General features: G+C 36.4%; 1 protein-coding gene across 5 annotated transcripts in view; it reads right to left on the minus strand.

Annotated features, from left to right (window-relative positions):
- LOC121435346 (serine/threonine-protein kinase B-raf) overlaps nt 1–25027 on the minus strand; it is a 118746-nt gene that overhangs the window by 38113 nt on the left and 55606 nt on the right. For 2 of the 5 annotated variants that reach the window (XM_041634603.1, XM_041634604.1), the window contains exons 4-10: nt 23942–24045; nt 21756–21858; nt 17549–17697; nt 16244–16360; nt 7998–8157; nt 1783–1819; nt 237–356 (exon numbers count right to left, since the gene is read on the minus strand). In XM_041634603.1, coding sequence (XP_041490537.1) covers nt 237–356; nt 1783–1819; nt 7998–8157; nt 16244–16360; nt 17549–17697; nt 21756–21858; nt 23942–24045 — 790 coding nt within the window. Of the gene's footprint in view, nt 1–236; nt 357–1782; nt 1820–2139; nt 2176–7997; nt 8158–16243; nt 16361–17548; nt 17698–21755; nt 21859–23941; nt 24046–25027 lie in introns of all 5 variants that reach the window. The other 3 variants (XM_041634602.1, XM_041634605.1, XM_041634606.1) reach the window with 3 other exon arrangements.

Here is a 25027-nt window from a genome sequence, read left to right on the forward strand (position 1 = left end):
ACAATAAGCAAGATGGAAATGCCAACTCAGAATGTATAATGGACAGCGTACAGAAAGCTTGCAGTAGTGAGTGTGTGTGAAAGCACATTCAGAGCATTCCAGCCAGGCCAAGCAGAAATTTAGTATTTCAAAACTCTCACACTTACAAACACACGCTGTGAGGGTGAGGCACAAACAGAATCTCTAGTTTATATTTAGTTTGCTTGGGTGAAAACAAGAAAGAAGAGCCCAACTACCTCTGAACACTGGGCCAGGCTCAAAATCAAACACTATTTCACTGGGGACAGAATGTAGGAGGGGGCTGGGAGTCCGGGATTGGTATTTCCGAAGACAGCGCATCAGCTGGTTCAAGGGGGCTGTTAGAAGAGAAAGAGAGGGGCAGGCAAACACAGGAAGACAGACACACAGAAGAAATGAAAGAAGTCATGGGGAATAAATTATATGAACTGAAGCCTGCTTCACAAAATAATTCTGGACTTTTTTTTAAAAATCTGCTTATATTTTCATAAAAACCCCAATGAATTTTTTAAAAGTGACTCATAACAAGGATAAGAAATGCCACTTGATTTTAGGTACTATGCAGGCTGTTTACTAAGTTAACTGTGATGCTAACATGATGGAACATTTAAATGCTGGATGTATTGGGCAAAATTATCGCAGCCACAGCTATTAAGACACATGAAAGTCAAACTGGCAGCAACAATAACTGGCAGGCTCATGGAATAACAAACAACAAAAACTCTTAAATAACTATGTGATACAGTTAATACTAAGTACATAATTCATGCTTGTTATTTGATATCCTCACAGGCGGACAGCACCATAACAATATATGGCTTATATCGTATTTACTCAGTATAAAATATTGAGTCTGGGTTTGGACCTATTTTGAAGATAAGGAAGATCAGAGTGAAGAACCCGGCTCTAGGCATAATGTACAGCTAATATGGTCTTCCTTATAAGACAGAAGACCTCTCACAAGAAAACTTCAAGACAGTCTCAAATGCCATCTCTTAGCAAATATATGGCGTACATTATTACAGAGTTTTCTTGTTTTGTTTTTTTGAGACAGTCTTGCTATGTAGACTTAGGCTAGTGTCAAACTCACATTCCTATAGCCTCAGCTAGAATCACAGGCTTATGCTATCATCACACTTGGCTCAAAAAACCATTTTCTTAAATAGTATTATCTTCACTAGAGGGGAGGCTAGATGGAAATCCCATCTAGAATAACATTAAGAAATCCTAATGAAATTTCTCATGTGTATATTTTTTTTACTATACCAAAAGGATAACTGAATTTTTCCATTATGGTTCATTCCATTAATTAAATGTACATTTTAAATAGTTTTAGAAAGTTGATGAGAAATGTTTGATGAAGTCTGACAAACTGAAATGATGTGCCAGGCAACCCCAAAGAGATTTACAATAATTTCATCTGATTATAAGCATCTCGAAGTATTTGGTGGAGGCCAAAAGAAATTTAGCAACTCCAGATTTGGAGGCAGCAGAAATTAAATAGTGTATTTTAAAATTGTAGATGGTACATTTAAGATTTTCTTTTATGTTGTCTCATTTTCTCTACATGTTATGAATAATTTTAAATTCTGCTAGCAGTAAATGGTAATTGCTACAAAAAAAAAACAAAACAAAAACACATTTGATTTTCTCTACACATTTTTCTCTGTGTCTGTTTCATGAAAAAAAGCAACTATAAAGGAGACAAGCAGCAAAGCAATTGCATTTTTGCCTTTAAAAAAATAGACTAAAATCACTACTTACCTCCATCACCACGAAACCCCTGGTCTCTAATCAAATCCTACAAACAAATAGTAAAATACATTTATTTAAAGCACACAGTAAAAAAGGAATAACAAATGAATTTTTCACTATGCATTAGCAGATGGGTTAATTCAAAACAATACCTGTCTTATAATTATTTCACAAAACAAAGGCTATGAAATTAGCTAGTGTACATGATAAACACTAAAGTTTGAAGCACTTGCCAGCCTAGCCCTATGTGAAAGGATTATTAGTTCCGATCAAATGCTGAAATCCATTTCGGGCCACTCAATGGCTTCATCAATTCTTAAAGAAAATTCTACTGGCACATATTAAGAGCCATAAAAATGTTCATACCCTTTGATCCTGTAATTCCACTTCTGGGAATTTTTCCTAAGGAAATAATTCAGAAGAAAAAATGATATGCACAAAGATGTTTAGTGCAGCATTATCCATCACACCAAAAACCAGAAATAATTATTTTCCTATGATAGGCATTTTGACATATTATGGTTATGATGTATCAATTTAATTAGTATGCAGTTATCAAAACAATTAAAAAACTTAAATATGAAACATGTTACATATAATAAAAAATACAAAATCAAAAGTACATTTAATACTATCATAAAAATGTGCATGTACAACATTAAAAAGGAGGTGGGACTCAAAATAGCTCAAATAAGGATTTTGTTTAAATTGGTCTCTATTATTTAAAACACGACTTTTACAACAATGTTGGTAGTAGGGGAAATTTCATATGTAATGAAATTTGGATCCTATTCCTTGGAACTTGGATTCGTTTACTGAGTTTAACTTAAGTGTGAGGGACTGAATGGGTCCAAATGTCTCTAAAAAGGTTATTTGCAAATAGGCATCATTTGCAATTAGACTTACTGAGTAAAAGTAAATTCTCTACTGGTATATTTCTATCATGTTCGATGTACTACACAAAACTTTCAACACTGTCTACAGAATAATTAATACTCAATTTCAAACAATGACCTAGGTGTTGGGGTTGTCTAGCTACTATTACATAAAAATCTTGGTGTTTTTAAGAGCTTACAAACACACTGTGAGATGCAGACACATGGAAAATAAATGACAGCTTAAGACTAAAAGAAAGATCAGTTTGTTGCCAATTCACTACCATTTAAGTGGTGGTGTTGACAAGACTTTTACTGATAGACATTAAGACTAAGATGATTTGGCAATCCTGATACTGGGCTTCCAGTCTCCATGTCTATAAGAACTGGTGACCATGATGTAAAAGAAATGGCACTAGGATTTTGGCATTGGCGAAGCAGTCGAAGAAATCTGAGGAATAGACTGGCATGAAAAAAAGCAAAGGGCTTCCTAGATAGAAGGACCCACCCCTTCTCTGTTTACCTACACTAGCTCTGAAACTTCGTATACCTACGGTCTCTTAGAAAAACTACCAGGCCCAACCTAAGCTCACACTTTTCAATCTCACTTGTGCTCTTAAAAGCTCCTCGTGAATCTATCTACTTATCTAAGTTAAATAGGGTACTCGAGTATTCTACAACTACTGTTTCAACTGTCCCCCTAATTTCTTCTAGTCCCTTGTCTCACATTCCTCTGATTCAGCATCACAAAAGAAGCAAACTACTCAAGATTCTGGCAATACCTTTGCTATCTATGAACATTTGTACAGTAATATCAGCTATAACTTCTAAAGTTATAGCTCTCTCTTTTCTTCCCTCTCCAAGGTATGATACAGCACAGGCTGGCCTCCAACTCCAGATCCTCTCACCTCTACCTCCCAGTGCCAAGACTTCAGGTGTGCACCACAATGCCTGGATGTCTTTTAAATTCCTTTTATGTACTGTGGAGGTTTGAATAAGAATGGCCCCCACAGGCTCATAGGTTTGAATGCTTAGTCACCAGGGACTGTTAATTGTTTGAAAGGATTAGGCTGGAGTAGGTCTGGCCTTGTTGAAGGAAGTATGTCACTGGAGGTGCACCTTGAGGTTTCAAAAGCCACTGCCAGACCCAGTCAGTCAGTCTGCCTGTATATCAGATGTAAAACTCAACTACTGCTTCAGAATCTGCGTGCATGCCACAATGCTCCCCACAATGAGGATAATGGGCCAAACCTCTGGAACTGTAAGTGAGCTCCCAATAAAGTGCTTTCTTTGGTAAGAGTTGCTCTGGTTACGTGTCTTTGAATAAGACATGTACTGTATCCGCCCTTAAAACCCCCAACATATCAAGTGCTGAACATGGTGGTGCACATCTTAAGCCTAGCACTCAGGAGGCAGAAGCGGAGTTATCTCTGCATTTGAGACCAGACTGATTTACATAGAAGTTCCAGGCCAGCCAGGGCTACTTCTCAAACAAAATGAAGCAAAATAAGAAAAAAAAAATCAAATTAATACCAGCCCCAGGGTTTAAAAAAATGCCCTATTTCATGCAGTGTGTAGAAAGATTATCTACCTTTAATTTATTATAGCCCCTGCAAGACACCATTTTCAAGTTCAAAGAAATTTATCAAAAATTCTCTACTTACTACCTCAACCTCTCTTCATTAGGTTCTTTTTCTCAGTTATAAAATTTGCTGAAATCTTAGTTTCAAAACATCTGTTACTCAAGTATGAGTCAAGCTCCAGCTCTTTTGTCATTCCTATACAGTCAAGTTTCTCAAAACTGACGATCCATTTCCTCTCTTGCCTCCTCCTATTCTATTTATCTTTGAAATCAAAACAACTTAAAATTTTCTATTTAGTTGCTGATTTGTTTGAGTTATGATCTCTCACTGGCCTAGAACCTGTTATGTAGACTAGGCTGGCCACAAACTTAGAAAATCTGCTTCCTTTGAGAACTGGGATTAAGGTGAGCACCACCACACCTGGCCCCAAAGACTTAAAAATTAATGGTTGGTCCTGAGGGACTGAGCCCAAGGCATACATGTTAGAGTGTGTCTGTGTGTGTGTGTGTGTGTGTCTGTGTGTGTGTGTACATGAACATGTGCCACAGTTTGTGTGGAAGTCAGAAGCCAACTTGCTGGAGTTAGGTCTCTCCCTCTACTGTAGGTACTTTTTTCCCTTTTCTTTTAAGACAAGGGTTTGTTTGTATAGCTTGGCCGTCCTGGAACTAGGTCTGTAGACTATGTTGGCTTCTAACTCGCAGAGATTCATATGAGTGCTGGGATTAAAGGCACGTGTCACCACCACCTGGTATGTAGCAGGTATTTTTTATCAGCTGGAACGTCTTATCAGTCACGTAGTTCCATGGTATTTGTTAAAAACAAACTCATTTTAGTCCTTATCTCATTTGAATCTTAAGAGTAAGTGGCATCCTCTCCATCAGCAATTTTTAAAATAAGATTTATTTATTTTATGTATGAGTATACACCTTTATGTCAGAAGCAGTCACCAGATACCACCAGAGATGGTTGTGAGACACAGTGTGGTTGCTGGGAATTGAACTCTGGACCTCTGGAAGAGCAGCCAGTGCTCTTAACTGCCTCCATCAGCATTTTTGAAGCCATTTGCTTGGTATCTGATGTACACTTGGAAAGAGCTCACAAAGGTTAACTGAGAAATGGTCTCTGTTACAATGTTAAGATTCACTAGGATATGTTTTCTTTTTCTCTTCAGGTTTATATTTTCTACTCTTTCCAATTTATATATTCTTTGAGTAACATAATTTATACTCATGGCTCTGATTGACACAGACACACTGATTTTATTCAAGTTGTATCTCCACTGGAGGTCCTAATATTCCCACAGATATCCTAAAGCCTGGATAAAATACAAAACTGTAATTTTTCTATAAACCCTGTCCTGGTTTATAGCCAAGTATCTATATGCCAAAAAGTCAACTGTTATCTTCTGCTTCTCTTTAATCTTTCTCCTCTACTGATATATAGTGGATAAGTTCAAGAAAAGAAAGCCAGGTTTAAATGACTTAAATACATTTCAGTCATTTATTAGCTATATGATCATGGGTTGGTTTCTTAGGCTCTTATAAACTGAATATCCTTCAGAATAAGATAAACACAATGTTTCTCATGAGGCTTGACCAAGAAAACTTATATAAAGCAATTAGCAGAGTACCTCACACACAGTAAGTACTCAGCCATTTCCATGACTTCTAAGACCCCTACCACCATAGTCTCCTCTCCCTCAACTCATTTGCTCCTCTCTCACCACTAATGCTACTACTTGAGTTCAAACATTTATCATATCTTGACTAGAATACAGCAAAAGCCACACTGTTGACAGTTCTGCCCTTAACATATGCTACCCATTTGATCCACCTTCCTGACTACTACTAAAGATTTTTCTGAAATACTGAGATGATTTATCACACTCAAAATGTGTTTTTGGTCAGATGTGGTATTCCACCATACTTATAAACCTACTACTCAAGATGATGAGGGAGGAAGCAAGTTCAAGACCACTTAGGGCTACATAGTGAGTTGTAGTCCCCTCCAAATGTGTTTCAGCACTCCTACCACTACTTAAGAGAAATATAAGATATCAATCAGTGTTGACATTTCCTACTTTCTCCTTCCATTATTTGTCAGCCCTCTCCTGAACCCTGAACTCCTAAGATATCAACTATTAATTCCTTCCAGGTAAAGGTAACTCTACAACCTTGTATGTATTATTTCCTTAACAAATACCTTAAAAAATTTCCCTATATAGTATACTTAATAAATCCCTAGCCATTTACCTTCTGCGGTATAGCTTCAAGGTCATCCCTTTACTGCTAAATATACCTACATCCAATCAGATAGAGTTCATCACACCCCTTCTGTAAACTAGCATATTTTTTATGATTATTTGCATGTTTGATTCATGCAATAAACTGTGACATCATAGAGGGCAAAGATGGTGTGTTAATTCATCTTAAATCCCTAATTGCTGAGTCCAGAGCCAAAAGTCTTTTTTTCTCAGAGAAAAAGTCACTGAGCATGAATAAAAATTTTAAGTTACTAAAAGCTTTCAAACAAGAGAATAGATGATAAAAATGTCATTAAAAAATTATCCTAGGGGCTGGAGAGATGGCTCAGAGGTTAAGAGCACTGCCTGCTCTTCCAGAGGTCCTGAGTTCAATTCCCAGCAACCACATGGTAGCTCACACCATCTATAATGAAATCTGGTGCCCCTTCTGGTCAGCAAGCATATATACAGACAGTACAGTGTATACATAATAAATAAATCTTTAAAAAAAAATTATCCTAGTGAGAGCACCAGGAAGGACATGAAGAAAAATTAATGCTAGGAATAAATGCAGTAAATTGTTCAAATAAAGGATCATGGAGTCAAATGGACACACATAAAGAGGAAAATGGACTATGTTACTTATGGCAGTTATGAAAAGGATGAAAGAGTAAGATGGGAAGTGAGTCTTCAAATAGCCAAGCCCAAGAATCCAGGAGGTCAATCACAATCAGAAAAAAAAGGAAAAAAAGATGTTTGTTTTCAAATACATATGATGATTACAAGCTTGAGCACACCAAGAATACCCCTAATCTACAAATATCCTTTGACATTTTATTTCCCAAGCTCCTTATTCTCTATCTTCCTCTCCTACTTCTCACTTCTTCTGTATTTAGGTCAACATATAGACAAGATGGCCTTAGTTAAGAATGGTACTAGGAAAAAAAACACTTAAGTTAACTTACTCTCCTAAATATATAGGGGGGAAAACATAATAAAAAGTAAGAAGAAAGTCTGATTTTAGAATTCTTTACTCATGATTTATCGTGATAATTAAATTTCTAACAAGGTATTTCATTAATAAAATTTAAGTTATAGTTCCAACTATATGATTTAAAATATGAATGTAGAATTGCTTTTGTTGGTTATAATGCCAAACTCATGACAAAACAAATAAATTCTTAATGTCATTTTTATAACACAATAATAATTGTACAAAAATCTTAAGAGAGGACTTCATAAATTCACAAAAGTGCTTCTAATAATTCTCATATTCAAATCATTTTATTTTAAAACTTTTTTAGAGATTGTGTTAGAAAAAAATGAATATAACTAACTTGGCAATAGTGATGTATTTAATATTGTCATAGAAGATGACAGGGTTTCTGAATCTATAATTCATATATACCTAGCATTTAAATGATAAATGAAAGGTGGCATTTATTTCCAATCTGTATTAAAAATATAACAGAAAAACAAAGAAATACACCTGAATTGTGTAGTTCTAGCAATGCTAGTACTTACATCAATATTGACAGGTTCGATTGTGTTTATATGAACATTGGGAGCTGAAGAGGACCGGTCTCGCTGCCCAAACTGATTTCGATGATCTTCATCTGCTGGTCGAAAGGGCTGTGGAATTGGAATGGATTTTGAAGGAGATGGACTGGTGAGGATTTGGGGCCTGAAAAAATCAAGTCATTGGAAAGTAAGATTTGGAGCAACTGTATAAATAATAACTTACAATAAAAGTTATAAGATCTATATATTTAATATAATCTTTAAATAATTTAAATTCCACTAGTAATGGTTTAAAAAAGCACTAGTTTAAAAAACTAACTACAACTAATACTGCTAAAGCTTTGCTCAAAAAGCAAACTTCCCAGGGACTATCAATGATGTAAGAACAATGATTCTGATCCAGAAAACTTCAGAGGAATCTGTAAATGGTAGCTCTTATCCTTTAAAGTTATACATAGAAGTAAAATGCTCCAAGCAGAGACTAACTGAATAAAATATGCTGTGTTTATATACTATTTCTCATAATCTGAAGTTACTCAAATGAAAAATTTAAGGAAATACTTAAGAAGTTACAAAGTTTCAAGAATATACCTGCATGTTTCAGGACCCCAAAGACATAACTGCTGCTTAATACCAGTGTTGAACGAAATTTCTACAATATCATAATAAAGATCATTTCTAAAATTTCAGAAGGTAATATGAATAGTACCAATTATATTTCATATTCAAAATGGTTTTTCAAGTTTAACTATTAACATCAGAGACAAAAAAGTCATGTAGTATTAAACACTGAAGCAAATATTAAAACAAAAAAATTTGGATGTGTGGTTTGGAGGTGCACAGGGAAGACTGGTGTCAGCTGTCTACCTTTTTTTTTTTTTTTTTGAGACAAAGTCTTTTTTCATTGAATCCAGAACCTACAATTGGTTAGACTGGTTGGTCAACAACCCCCTGCAAATCTTCCTGTCTCTGTCTTCTTAGCACTGGGGTCACAGGTTTAGACAGCCACAGCCTGGCTTTCTATGTGGGCAATAGGAATCCAAACTCAAGTCCTCAAGCTTGCATGGCAGGCATTTTAGCTACTGAGCCCTCTTACCAGCCCTAAAATTATTTTGATTAAAATACTCTAGTAGGTTACAGAGTGACCTATTTTTTTTTCCTCTTTTGGCCATTGATAATAGAATCATGGCTGCTGGCCTAAAAGAGCCTGGCAGGAAGCACATGAGAATTTGAAACTAGAGTATAAATAGTTATAAAGATTCTCAGGAGTACGGAAGTGACTACTACTTGGGAGAGGATACAATGAAGCTCTGACTAAATTTCAACTGGACCATGGATGGTCCAACAAAGACCACACTCTTCACATACTGGTCACCATTTTATGCTCTATTATAAAAACTAACCAGCTTTATTTAAACATTATTAGACTAGAAAGACAATGTTAAAATAACAAAAAGATGGTCAACAAGGGGAATTAGAAAAGAATGATAAGAAAATAGAAAAGGAGGAGCCAGTGAAATCACTCAGTGGATAAAAAGTGCTTGTTACCAAGCCTAATGACACGAATTGATCCCTGGGACCTATAACGTGGAAGGAGACCTAATTCCTCACAGCTGTCTTCTGACTTTCACACATGGCCTCAGCGTGCGCATATACACCCACACATATTAATCTAATACATTTTTAAGAAAAAAGTAGGGCTGGAGAGATGGCTCAGAGGTTAAGAGTAAAGGCTATTCTTCCAGAGGTTCTGAGTTCAGTTCCCAGCAACTACATATTGGCTTACAACCATCTATATGAGATATGATGCCCTTTCTGGCCTAAACACTGTATACCTAACAAATAAATCTGCCACAAACCCTTTTAAAATTAAAAATTAAAATTAAACAGAATTCTACACTCTTTAGAAAACTACTAATAGTTTAGATTTCAGTTTTAGGTTAGACTATGTAAAATTTTTGAAGCAAAGTGACTGTTTCTGTTTACTGATATACAAAAAGGAAGTAATCTGTTACATGTATTCAAAACTGAGCAATATATTAACTTTTCAAAATTCCTTGTTATACCCATACTTGTTTCAGGACTATTATAATTAATTTTTTTCATATGATGTCTACCCTTGATTGTCAACTTGACTGTATCTGTAATTAACTAAAACCCAAGCATCTGGACATACCTGTGTGGAATTGTTTTCTTAATTAAACTATTTGAAGTATGAAGATCCACTTTTAATCTGGATCTTTGAGGTAGGAAGATCCACCTTTAATCTGGGCCACACCTTCTGCTGCCAGCCTATATAACAGGACACAGAAGGAGGAGGCCTGCTTGCTCTTTGACTGCTTGCTTGCTCCTGCCCATTAGTAAGTATATTCCTTCACTGGCATTAGAACCTACTTCTTCAGGATTCAGAAGTCATATATTGAAGACCAGCTGAGACATCTAGACTGAACAACCACTTGATTGTTGGACCTTCCATGAGTAGACAGCCAATGTTGGACTAGCTGGACCACAGCCTGTAAAGGCATTCTAATACACACACACACACACACACACACACACACACACACACGTTAAATTCCATCTATATAAACATATCTACATACACACACACACATACACAGAGTTCATTTTATAAGTTCTGTTCCCCTAGAGAACCCAAATACATTTGGTTTCTACCTTTACAAAAGTAATTTTACACACTAACATAAAAGCATTATGAAATTAACTTGTAGAGAAGTTTGCAGAATCCATTTCACTCTAGTTAAGACAAAAACACATGTGGCAGAGGCAATTTTAAAACAGCATTCCTTTACTGAAAGACAAACTCTTTTGTTACCATTATGACCCATTCAGAGAGGACAAGCTAATATAACGATATTCTACAACTCTGATCACAAAACTGGGATCTGCCATTAGAAAAGCATCACAGATCTATAGACTCTGTTTGGAGAAATTGCCATAGTCAAGAGATTAATCAAAATCCCAAACAACATTATTTTGTTTCAATTGTCTACAAAAACATACAACTAATAATAGACCCAACAGATATAACTGTTACAATCTGATTAAATTACATAGTGGTTGTATTTACAAGTGACATAAAAAGATAATATACTATTTAAATAGAATTCTGTTTTATATTTAAAACTTATAATTATTGCATGTGTATTCGCAGGTGACCACAGGCCATGGTGCACACACACAGGCAAGAGGAATTTTTTTTTGCCAATTCTCTTCCTACTTTTGAGGCAAGATCTCCTGTTATTAGTTCTGTGTTGTGTAGACTTCTGCTGATGTTCTTGCTTCTATCTCCATTCTGCTGTAAGAGCGCTGGGAATACCACCATATTTGGACTTTGTCAATTTTACATTGTCATGCTTTTATGGCAAGTACTTTTACCTATTGAGGAGTCATCTTACCTCACATAAATCCCCAACACTCCTCCCCCCCCCTCTGTGATACTGTATGCATGCCAGAACCCAAAAGAGGCCATTAGGTGGCTTTATTGCTCTCTGCCTTATTTTTTGATTTAGAACTTGAACCCTTTCAACTAGATTGCAAGCCATCCAGTCCCATCAATCCTCCTGTCTCTACCCCCTTTGCTGCTAGCATTGCAGGTGTGCATGGAACCGTGCGTGGGCTGTTATGACGGTAATAGGATCTGAATTCTGGTCTTCATTCTTGCACAGCTTAACTGCTGAGCTAACTCTCCAGCCTCCATCCCTACCTTTTTGAAAGATGGTCTCATATGTCTTAGGCTGACTAACACTTCCTGAAGATGATAATGAACTTCTGATTCTCCTCCTCCTATCCTCAAGTGCTGAGATTTTAGCAACAAGCATGTCTAGTATATGTGGTGCTGAGAATAAAATTCAAGGCTTCATACGTACATGTTAGGCAAAGGCTCTACTGACTGAGCTACATACCTATTCTCTAATTTCTTTTAGAGGCTAGGACTTGCTCTAGCCTAGGCTGACCTCAAATTCATGGTAATCCTCCTGCCTCAGCCTCCCAAGTACTGATATTATAGTAATGAGCCATTACTCTTGGAAATATAATTTATTTTGATATTTTTTTTGACCTGTGAGACCTTAGGAAGGGTAGCTTCAAAAACCTATACTGCAGTATAGTGGGATATTATTTGTGTTTTAATAAATAAAGCTTGCCTGAAGATTAGCCACACTAGTCAGTCATACAAGCCAGGTGGTGGTGGTACATGCCATTAATCCCAGAACTGGGGAAAAATATAAAATGGAGGAGATAGGGCTCACTCTCAGTCTCAATCTGAGAATTTGTGGAGGCAGGATCACCCATTTTTGGTCTGAGGTAGAAGTAAGAGCCAGTGGCTGGCTGCTTTGCTTTTCTCATCTTCAGGTTGAACCTCAATATCTGTCTCTGGGTTTTTATTATTTCATGTTACAATTGGTGCCCAATGTTTGGCGTATGAATTCATAAAAAAGCTTTTTGCCTGTGGCTTTACAGCCATTAGCATAGGCCAGAGCTACACACAACTGGAGTCACTGCCCTACTGACTAGGTTTTTTTTTCCCCCCTCTCTCCTGGCATGTTCTCCATGAACCCCTTTATCGGGCTGTAACCAAATTAGGTAAATGCCTTGAAAACTAGTCAGGCATTTACTGATCTACAAAGTAGCAATAAGCCACACATCTTCAAAAAGATCATAGGCAGATTTGGAAAGATAATTAGAAATTATTAAAGGGAAGAATTAGTTAAAAGGTTTTTTTTTAAAACTACATTAAAAATGGGAAAAACCATTATAATGGGGGGATTTGGGTCTCTGTATAATATGTCTGCTAGACAGTTTGAAAATGAAATGATTAAATGAGGATAACTAATTTAGATGGGATTTATATAATATCAGTTGTAAACATTATCAGCATTATCATTTTTGTTGTATAACTAAAAAAGTTGGTTAATCTGAGGGCTAAGATACAGGCCTTAGAAAAACTTAACAAAACACATCACAGAGATATTCAAGTACAGGCAGGAATTTAATGGGGGAACAAGTTCAGTGTTGCATTATAAGAATAGAGAGGAACAATGGAGTAAAGCTAGGGGTATGGAAATCCCCAAAATCAAATTCTTAGAAAAGGAAATTATGCTACTATAGAAAGACAATCTGTATATGACTACACCCTAGATTTATGCCACACAGCAGCTTTAAATGTTTGGGACAAGAACTGGAGAAATAGGAAAAAAACCTGAGTTATAGTTACTAAAGTTATAAAGGGCCCAAACAAAACCTTCATGGAGTTCTTAGAAAGATTGACATTAGCAGTAAAGAGAATGATACCAAACTCAGAAGCTAAACTAATAATAATTGAATCTCTGGCTTTTGAAAATGCTAATTCTCAAAGCAAATGGATAATTAGGCCATTAATAGCAAGATAGCCCCTTTTAGGAATGGATTCAAGATACAATTAACATTGACTCTCATGACCATGATGATACTTGGATAGGAGAGGCAATTTCCAGAGGTTTGCAGAAAATCTGAACTGGTCAAGTGTTACAATTGTGGCATCCAAGGTCACCTTAAAAAGGATTGTAGACAAGGCATTCCTAGAAACATGTTTTTGGTAAGCATTCATAACGCCCTTCCCTTCTGGATTATGCAGGTGTGGTAAGACAGGCACTGGACTAATGAAAGTAGATCAAGAAGGGAAGAAGGGATATCCAAGGTAATCAGTTCAGGGAAACTCCATGAGGGGCCTCTTGCAGGCCCCTGTGCCAAATCCAGTTTCCTACTATCTAGAGGAAACTCCTTCCAGAGCAATTAAAGACCAGACAAACCTCCAGCTTCTATCTCAGTTCTTTCATCTGAAGTTTCTTTGGTCTTGAGGATCCCCTCTCCAGGAACCTTAGCTGACTTTGTAGGAGCAGGCTCCTGCAGATATTAATGGTCATACAGAGTACTAAGTAATTCTAGAAACAGTTTCATCTACCTTCCTTTACATGATTTCAGGTTTGAGTCTCTAGTTTTCTGCAGTGACCTTTGAAGTCTCCATAGGAGGATAAGGCCCTACAAATTCATCAAAGACTATGATAACATCACTAAGCTAAAAAACATCACATAAAGATCAGCCTTCATCTAAAAACTGCTCAGAACAATTTTGAGGTGACTAGCTAAGATGATCCAGCCAAATTACTGTAGCCAAAACTTGAGATAAGTCCTGCACTTTTCCATTACATAGAAACTGGACAACAAATGATACGGCTACTTCTCCTAAGACTTGACAATTAACTCCAATTTTTCTTTCCAGGAACCCCTAAAGGTTCCAGACAGCAGGAAGTAAATTTAAGGATGACGCCCACATTTCCAAGAGGTGGGGTGGGTGGTTTTTGGTTGTTTAATGGGTTATGTATATTTCTCACTGTTTAGGGGGTTGGTTACAAGTTGTTATTGGTAATGTTCAGGAAAAAACATAAATGTAGATTCAAGGGTCTTGTTTTGAAAAGAGAAAAGGAGGATATAGATATGATAAGATGAAAGGGTAGATTATTGACTCTATTCTGAAAAGAAAAACAGGAGGATATAGATATAAGATAAAAAGGTAGATTGTTGAATCTACCTTTAAAATGCAACTACTAGTTTTAAATGCTTTACATTGGATTGGATTTTGTATATCATATACAAATTTTGTATATTGACACAATTTTGAGATTAATTTTGTTAGAACATACTATATATACATTTCTACAGTTCAAGGTTTCAAGGTATTGTACCTATACAACTCATTTAACAATGTAATGCAAATTTCTAGTCCTTGAAAATTATTAATACCAACTAAGGATAATAAGGAAATACAGGTTACTAATTAATCACCTAGTATAATCAAACTTGTAGGTATGTTTTCAAGGTCAAACAAAGATATATTTTAGGTAACCAGGTCATCTTCAAACACTTCAGAGATCTACAGAATATGGCATTTAAGATGTTCTAATAACATAAGCTTTTTTTTTAAATGACCATGAGACATGTTTGCTCCTGGTAGCACCAATCTACTTCAGAGAAGATAATGGAAATTGAAGAAACTCCACATGCAGTTTTCTTTCTTTGTGGCAAAGTAAGTCACTGGGCAAGAAAATGCCCTTGCCTTTACTGCTGACAGTATGTTGTTGTAATTGGACAAGCAGGAACAAAAAAGACTGACAAACATTGTCTAGACAAGGAGGGACAGCCTTTCAGAATATCCTGCTTCACAGAAAAGTCTGTTGAACATGCTAGGTCTGCAGGCTGAAGATGGATGCCCCACCATTGCAGAGAAACTTTGTGTGACTGTCCAGGCAGTCAGCTGTTTCTGTTATTTCTCACATTTTTTGGAAGTTGCTTGCGTGCACTTCCTGCTTACTCAGCTAATATTATTTCCTTCTTGGGGCTCTGAGGGAGGTGAAGACTAGATAGTTAATAGTTTTCCTTGCTTTCCTTGCTTGATGCAGAAAACAACTTATGATAGAAAATAAACTATGTACAAGACTTTGGACTCACCAAGATAGGATAGATATGGAGTCTTTTCTCTGAATTTGTCAAATGCAAATGGAATAGACATTGCTGATGTATTTACTGCCTGTATATACTGTATATAGTCATTGTACTTATTGTATATAGTTTTTCTTATGTTTTAGCCTTCTTACTTTAGACAAAAAAAGGGAAATTAGTGGTACAGTATTTGTGTGTTAATAAATAAAGCTAACCTGAAGATCAGTGCAAAGCAGCCACAGTAGTCAGCCATATAGGCTGTTTTGGTTTTCAAGGTAATAATTTACTGTGTAGATGAGGCCAGCCTCCAACTCACAGAGATCTGCCTGCTTTTGCCTCATCAGTGCCAAGATTAAAGGCATAACCACCATACTATGTTTTTAATCCCATTCTGAACAAAATGCATGTAAACGCTTGAATATTATGATAAAATACATTATTGGGTGAAAATATCCATTTTTTTAAAGATTTATTTATTTATTATGTACACAGTGTTCAGCCTCCATGCCTGCAGGCCAGAAGAGGGCACCATATCTCATTACAGATAGTTGTGAGCCACCATGTAGTTGCTGGGAATTGAACTCAAGACCTCTGGAAGAGCAGTCAGTGCTCTTAAACTCTGAGCCATCTCTCCAGCCTCAAATATCCATAATTTAACAGTTCTAGTGTTGAAAAGGTTTACAATTACCCAAAAGATCCAAAGGAAGGCAGTTCAAATAGCATGTCATTAAACAGTAGGAAGCAAATCATACCCAGTAGAGTCTGAAGGGGGTGCGGAAGGGGATCCAGATGTAAGAGTAGTCTCTGCTAAGGAGGCCTCCTCCTGTGGTACTGGGTGATGCTCAAAGAACTTGGAGACAAACAGCAAACTGTGAGGCAAAAACAAAACAAAACAAAACAAACCTAACTTGTGCAAAACCCAGAAGCTTCAATACACGAGAACACAGAGGTAATGGAAAAATGTGAGATCAAGTTTTACTTGTGCAAACAACTGTTAAAATTCAATTAATTAAGTATTTTTTCTAAAGATTTTTTTAAAAAAAATTACATTGTACTTTCTAGGGTAGCTCATATCTAAAACTAATTGTTCTTTTCTATAACTGACCAACTGTCAATTTCTATATATTACAGGGGGAAATCATACTGTGTGGTTTAAAGACTAAAAGAAAATATCTAGTGGTAAAATTAGATTACCCTTTTTGGTTTTTTGTATGTTTGTTTTCTGAGATGGATTCATTGTGTAGCCCTGGAACTCACTGTGTAGATCAAACTGGCCTTGAACTTACAGAGATTCATCTGCATCTGCCTACTGAGTAGCTAAGTTGGATACATCATTAAAATTTACTTAAAAGTCAGGTTCTATTTCAGCAGCAACAAAAGGAATTATAGAACAGATTACAATAGACTACATCTAGTCTATTAGACATACTATAAAGTAAAAAGGAATTTTAGAAAGAAACAAATGTACATAATTATTCCTTTAAAGAAAGGGAAAAGGGCTAGACGTGAAACAGACATGGCTGAGGTGAAGAATATTAATGTAACTGTTAAAATGGACCACAGAATCAGACTCATTGTTAAAAAATGCAACAGTCAACTTAACTGAAACACTATTCTATATCCACCCCAAACTATATAAAAGTGATTTCTCCTCCCCCCACCACCTTTTTTTGTTTTTTTCGAGACAGGGTTTCTCTAACATCCCTAGCTATCCTGGAGCTAGCTCTTGTAGACCAGCTTCATCTCTACCTCACAGAGATCTGCCTGCCTCTGCCTCCTGAGTGCTGAGATTAAAGGCGTGCGCCACCACCGCCTGGCTAAAAAGGGTTTCTAAAGACTTAAGAGAGCATGATATGTAGACTTCATGTGCAGCAGATCCAGTATTCTTGTATTTGGGAGAGGAGAGTCACCTGCACTACTTTCTGATCAGACTTTAAACATCCTGTAACAAATGCAATGGGCAAACACCCCTCACTGACTTTCAAGGTATACTAGTTTCACATTATGAAAATTTAACTATAAAGTAGTAGCAAAGAGGTTCTTTGTGGATTACTTACTCAAGTTGGTCATAATTAACACACATCAGTGGAACCTCTGTACTACAACGCTGGTGAAACTTATAGCCACATGTTTGACAGCGGAAACCCTGGAAAAGCAGCTTTCGACAAAAGTCACAAAATGCTAAGGTGAAAAAAGTTTTCCGTACCTGCAAAGTGAAAAATCATAAAAGGTGTTAAATACTTGCAATGCACCCTCTTACTCAAAATAACAATTTTTAAATAATTTATATCATAAAAATTGTATACCAGAATATAATGTTAAAAACCAGGGATCTGAAATACTATTTTATCCTTAGATCCAACTTAAAACTCAGAAATCAAGACAATACAACAAATAAAAGAATTGAGCCTCCTGGTGTGTTATCCCTCTAAGGTCAACAAGCAACATTTAAAGGAACTCATGCATGAAATTCTCAAAAAAATTTAAAAATTGAATTAAAAAGAATAAATGAGCTCAAGCTTAACCACATAAAAAAAAGTAAAAAGAGGAATACAAACCAAAAAGGTATCATTTAATTACCACATAAAGGGGGAAGGTAAAAAAAAATAGCTGCTAGTGTTAATAGTCTAAGAAACAAAGATATACTTATTTAAACTTTCACAGTTAACAAACAGAACAACAACAAAATGGAAGAGAGGAGAAAGAGAGGGTTATAATGCTGCAAATGAGCTAATCCTAATAGAATCAGCAACCAGCATATGGTAAAGTTGACAAAGCAAGAAATCGTGGCTAAAAGATATTTAGTAACATAAAAACAATTGCCCAAGAGCTCAAAACAGAAACTATTAAAAATCATCAGTGGCTCCATGAAATCTACACTGTAATTTTATTAAGGGGATTATTTTATCTGACCTCAGAATTATGAACTGAATTGTTTGTAATAAGGAGATATTATAGTTGAATTCAGCAACTTTTAATTTAAAATTTAGCTCTGAGATTTCAATAGAAAGAAAGGAAACTTCTCCCCTCAACTTGAACATATTTTTTTAAGACACCTCTGGAATAATGTCTGATGTGGACTTATTTTTAGTCTATGCTTTCAGATGAACTTCTTCATGTAGCAAACTAAATAAATGTTCAAAAATCTTGAAAAATAACCAGTGACTTTTAATGTTCACCAGGGATCAAAGAAACTGCACTATATTAAGGGGATTTTTTTCTTCCTAAAGGGAGAAATTATATAAAGTATATATGTGCTATATAGTAAACAGAAAAATATGTAACAAAAAATCTCTTAACAATAGTTATTTCAGAATGTTGATAGTAAGGAAGACTTTATTCTTTGTTGTATAATTTCAATCATCTTGGTTCGTTTTTTAAAGCCACAATCAATAAGTAATAAATTAATTTTATATCACGATCCAGTATATATGAATCTATAACAGTACTTACCTCAAACATAACTCAGGATTTTTATATACTTTATTATATATAATGATACAGTTCATGATACATTTTATTTTAACACCAAATTACTTTTCTTTCTGTTAAATTGGTTTTGGTGACAGAAGTTGGTCTTGAACTTTCAGCCAGCCTCTTGCTTCTGCCTCCCAAGTACCAGGATTCCAGGTATGGAAAATCACATCTGCTATGAAACTTTATTTTCCTTTTTGAGACAGGGACTTACTATGTGGACCAGGCTGTCCCTGAATTCCCAGTGGTCTACCTGTCTTAGCCTCCCAGTGCTAGGATTAAGGGTGTGTGCCACCAGACCCAGCTCAAAACGCTTTTAAAAAATTTATTTAATGAACAGTTAAAAAAAAATATAGACACATAATCCACTCTGGCCTTTCAAAAACCTTTATATAGTGAGGTCTGTTTCCTTGTCACCTGAGAAAGCATGTGAAAAAAGCAAAAGTTTGTTTCTAGTTTTCCTCCTTTTCCATTTGTCTGTGATTATACAGAAGTGAAAAATACCTCCTATGGAAGAATGGATGAAGAAAGTATGGAATGTATACATATTAGAGTACTACTCAGCAATAAAAAACAAGGACTTCTTGAATTTTGCATGCAAATGGATGGAAATAGAAAACACTATCCTGAGTGAGGTAAGCCAGACCCAAAAAGAGGAACATGGGATGTACTCACTCATATTTGGTTTCTAGCCATAAACCAAGGACATTGAGCCTTTAATTAGTGATCCTAGAGAAGCTAAATAAGGAGAACCCAAAGAAAAACATATAGGTATCCTCCTGAATATTAACCTTCAGCAAGCGATGAAAGGAGACAGACAGAGACCCACATTGGAGCACAGGACTGAAATCTCAAGGTCCAAATCAGGAGCAGAAGGAGAGAGAGCACGAGCAAGGAACTCAGGACCGCAAGGGGTGCACCCACACACTGAGACAATGGGGATGTTCTACTGGGAACTCACCAAGGCCAGCTGGCCTGGGGTCTGGAAAAGCCTGGGATAAAACCGGACTCTCTGAACATAGCGGACAATAAGGACTACTGAGAACTCAAGAACAATGGCAATGGGTTTCTGATCCTACTGCACGCACTGGCTTTGTGGGAACCTAGGCAGTTTGGATGCTCAACTTACTAGACCTGGATGGAGGTGGGGGTTCCTTGGACTTCCCACAGGACAGGGAACCCTGATTGCTTTTCGGGCTGAGGTGGGGGGACTTAATTGGGGGAGGGGGAGGGAAATGGGAGGCGGTGGCGGGGAAGAGACAGAAATCTTTAATAAATAAATAAATTAAAAAAATACCTCCTTTGATATTCATTTAGATAGCAAATAATTGCCAAACTAAGCATCTTTAGTACTGCTTACCGTTACTTCACACATACGTACAGGCACAAATCTGACCTTTAGCCAGCCATCTAAATTTTTACTCACTAACAGTCTGCTGTGTCATGAATTTCTAATATCCTTCATTTTTCATTTGCTTACCTAGTGCTTTCTTTCTGCTACTTATACATAGTTGTACTATGCATTATACTATTTATACTATGTTAATCTGGTTGATTTTATATACACATACATACATACTACACATACACACGTGTGTGTGTGTGTGTGTGTGTGTGTGTGTGTGTGTGTGTGTGTAATAAAGAGAGCAGAACATACAAAGGGGTAAAAACTAGTAGGTATGCATTTGAGTATGAATTTAAAGCAAACTACATGTCTGTAAAGATACTTTTGTGAATAAAGGTTGATCGAGAAAGGTCTATTATTCCTTCTGGGCCATTGTTTATGCTCAGTCTAGAATCTAAGCTCTTCTAAAGATGTATGGTAAATGGGAGGTGGTGATTAGGAGGCTGTTGCATGCTGGTAAGAAGCTTAAGCTAGGTTTTACAAAATTTGCAAAAAAAAAACCCCAAAATACAAAAAACCACAAGACAAAGTCTCAAGAAGAATTCAATACCAGTTCAACTACTCTAATTCCCCATCCTTTACCTTATCCTTCTGAAACGTATGTTGAGATACAGTCTAACCTGGTAAAAAGTATTTTATAAATATAAAAAATTATTTTTTATTAATAGAGGAAAGATACCAGATTTGATTTTTATAGGCTACTAGGCAATCATTATAAGAATAAAGCTAGGTGTACTCAAAAAGATTAACATTCAAGGCCTACTGATTAGGAAATTAAAAATGAGGACTATCATACAGCATGGACCCCAGTTTTCTTTTAAGAAAAAGAGAAGAATGGGAAGTAGTGAAGAGAAAAACAAGTAAGCTTTGGGCTGACCACCACGCATTTTTGTACACAGAAAACCATACAATTACCTTCTCATCTATACAAATGCTGACCTCCAGAAATTTTCACTTTACTAGATAGACTTTTACATTAGTGTGTTTTTTAATTACTTATTTTTATTTTATGTACATTGGTATTCTGCCTGCACGTTTATCTGTATGAAGATATCGGTCCCCTAGAAATGGAATTACAGATAGTTGTGAGCCGCATGTGGGTGCTGGGAGTTGAACTTGGGTCTTCTGTAAGAGCAGTCAATGTTCTAACCACTGAGCCATCTCTCCAGCCTCTAATTTTTGTTCAAGAGATATATTACAAATTATTAACTTACAAATAAAGAATAAAGAACAAGATAAAGCTATTTAAACACAAGATTTTCAAGAACAGAACTTAGGTACATTATTAATCTCAAAATTAGTTATCTCTATTTCATATTCCCTAAATTAAAAAAGTCAAAAGAAACTGAGCATTTTTGACAGCTCAAATATGAAAAGGTACATACAAAGTTGTGTGTTGTAAGTGGGACATTCTCCAGTACTTCTACATGCAATTCCTCTCCAGTAAGCCAGGAAATATCAGTGTCCCAGCCAATTGGTTTCTTCTCTCTGAAAAAGATGGAGACAAAACCATTCTTGATTTCTTTTTAAAGATTATTTATTTAATTTCATGTATAGGAGTGCTCTATCTGCACATACACCTTTATGTCAGAAGAGGGCATCAGATCCCACTACAGACAGTTGTGAGCCACCATGTGACTGCTGGGAATAGAATTCAGGACCTTTGGAACTGAATGAGCATGTGATCAGACCAGACTCTCTGAACGTGGCAGACATTGAGGGCTGACTGAGAAGCCAATGATAATGGCACTTGGTTTTGATTCTACTGCATGTACTGGCTTTTGGGAGCCTAGTCTGTTTGGATGAACACCTTCCTAAACCTGGATAGAGCGGGGAGGGCCTTGGACTTCCCACAGGGCAGGGCACCCTGACTTCTCTTAGGACTGGAGAGGGAGAGGGAGTGGGAGGGAAATGGGGAGAGGCGGAAATTTTTAATAAATAAATTTTAAAAAAAAAGATCAGCCAGCGTTATTAACTGCTGAGCCATCTCTCCAGCCTTTTCTTAATTATTGTATCCCAAAATATTTATAAATATCATGCTGAAGATATGAACATGGTTATGGAGGAGCTAATATTAAGGAAGCTAGGATCTCTGGTTTTATATTATTAGAAATTTAAGTGTTAATTTTTTTTTTTTTTTGAGACCGGATTTCTCTGTGGTTTTGAAGCCTGTCCTGGAACTAGTTCTTGTAGACCAGGCTGGTCTCGAACTCACAGAGATCCGCCTGCCTCTGCCTCCCGAATGCTGGGATTAAAGGCCTGAGCCACCACCACCCTTCCGTGTTAATTTTTAAATTTAACTCTAATAAGGTATTACTCTTAGACAAGATCAGTGTAAATATATTCACTCTTTTTTTTAAGTCAGTTCCAGAAAAACCTACAACAGTCAAAACCAGATTGTTCCTGGGGTTTAAAAAACAAACAAATGAAACAAAAAAAACAAACAAAACAAAAAACAACAACAACAAAAAGCCGGGTGGTGGTGGTGGTGCATGCCTTTAATCCCAGCACTTGGGAGGCAGTAACAAGAAGGTCTCTTTGAGTTTGCAGCCAGCCTTGTCTACAGGGCAAGTTCCAGGACAGCTGAGAACAGCTAAGGTTATACAGGAAAAGCCTGTTACAAAAAACCAAAATCAATCAAATGAAAAAGCTCCTATTTTCCCAACACACAGGTATGGTTTTATCTACCAATTCAGAGAAAAAGAGCATTCAAAGAACAACATGCCTCAAAATGTAGGTTCAAAACATAAACATCTTAGAACAATATTACTTTATGAAAAATGCTTCACTACAAAATATTCATTTTGGTAGACTCTAATGGAACTATGAACTGTACAAAGACACGTTATCTAAACTAATCATATTCTAAAGCAGTGCTTCTCAACCTTCCTAATGGTGCAACCCTTTAATACAGTTTCTCATGTTGTGGTGACCCCAATCATAAAATTATTTTCAATTTTACTTCATGACTGTAATTTTGTTACTGTTATGAATTGTAGTGTAAATATCTGTGTTTTCTGATGGTCTTAAGCAACCTCTGTAAAAGGGTCATTACACCTTCTAAAGGGGTTATGACCCATAGGTTGAGAACCACTGTTCTAATAGTTCACAAATTATAAAAATGATAAACTCTAAAAAAGACATTTGTGGTTACCACACAAATGACCAATGACCTTCAAGATTTCAAGACTGGTATTAGTACGATTTTTAAAGTTGATGTTCTAAATCTTTTAGTAAAAAATATTTCCTTCCTTCTTTCTTAACGTATAGGGATGTTTTGCCTGCATATAAGCCTGTGCACCTCATGCATGCCTGAGGAGATCATAAGAGGGTTTTAGATTCCTTGGAACTGGAGTTACAGTTGGCTGTGAGCTGTCAACCATGTGGGTGCTGGAAATTGAACCCAGGTCCTCTGGAAGAACAGCCAGTATTCTCACTGAGCCATCTCTCCAGTCCCTGAGGACTGGTTGATTTTCAATTCCCTGGATTTGGATAAAGACTACAAAACGAACTCAAAGCTCGATGTTTCATTTCTTTACAAAGAAAATCACACAACACATACAAACCATACCCATCCTGAATTCTGTAAACAGCACAGCACTCTGGGATAAGACCTCTCATCATCAGTGCTTTCTTTAGACTGTCACGGACTGTAACGCCACATCTTGCAGGTACCTATAACATAAATATGTGTAAGAGGTAAAGAGAAGGAGGTTTTCTTTCAAATAATATTCTTAAAACTTAGTCATTTACCTTATATCATTAAAATACTTTATGGACTCCTAGAGTGAAATACAGTATCATGCCTATAATCTTACTTATAATTCAAGGAAAATTATATCAAGTTATTATTATTTTACCAAATTAAGGCTGGGCATGGTGGTACATGATTTTAATCCCAACACTTGGGAGGCAGAGACAGCAGGATTTCTGTGAATTCAAGTCCAGCCTGGTTTACATATCGAGCTCCAGGGCACTCAGGACTACACAGACCCTGTCTCAAATAAAAATTAAAAATTAAAAAAAAGACTGGTAAGTATTTTATTAAATTACATGTACATATATATGAACAGAAAATATAATAGTATTTTCTACACTATATACACCAGTACAATGGTCCCGCCCTTGACAACACTTAAAGGTCAACACTCAAAAAAAAAAAAAATTGTTTTTGAGACAGTGACTGTTGTAGCCCAGGTCAGTCTGGAGCTCTAGATCTTCCTATGTCAGCTTCTCAACTGCTGTAAGCACAGGTGTATGCTACCATATCTAGCTGTAAAATCAATTTTAACCCATCGTGAAAGCTGGATAAGCCTTCAGTTGTATTAATGATCATTAAGAGATGCCTTACTACCACTATAAACAAAGCAGAAGATATGTGCCCTAGGATATATGCGGAGGCTGGAGAGGCACCTCAGCAGCTAATGTTTTTGCTGCTCAAACATGAGGACCTGAGTCTGGGTCCTCAGTACCCACTAATAAGCTGAGTGTGGCAGTACATCTGTAACTCCAGTGTGACCCTGGGGAAAGGGGCCTCACTGGTCAGCCAATCTAGTGGCAAGAGTGAGTTCTAGGTTCACAGAGAGATCCTGTCTCAAAAAACAAGATGAAAAGTTATAAGGACACCTCCCATTGATTTCTGGCCTCTACAAGCTCA

Source organism: Microtus oregoni, unplaced genomic scaffold (assembly GCF_018167655.1).
Source record: "Microtus oregoni isolate MIOR12 unplaced genomic scaffold, Mior012 000046F_ref0000063, whole genome shotgun sequence".
NCBI lineage: Eukaryota > Metazoa > Chordata > Mammalia > Rodentia > Cricetidae > Microtus > Microtus oregoni.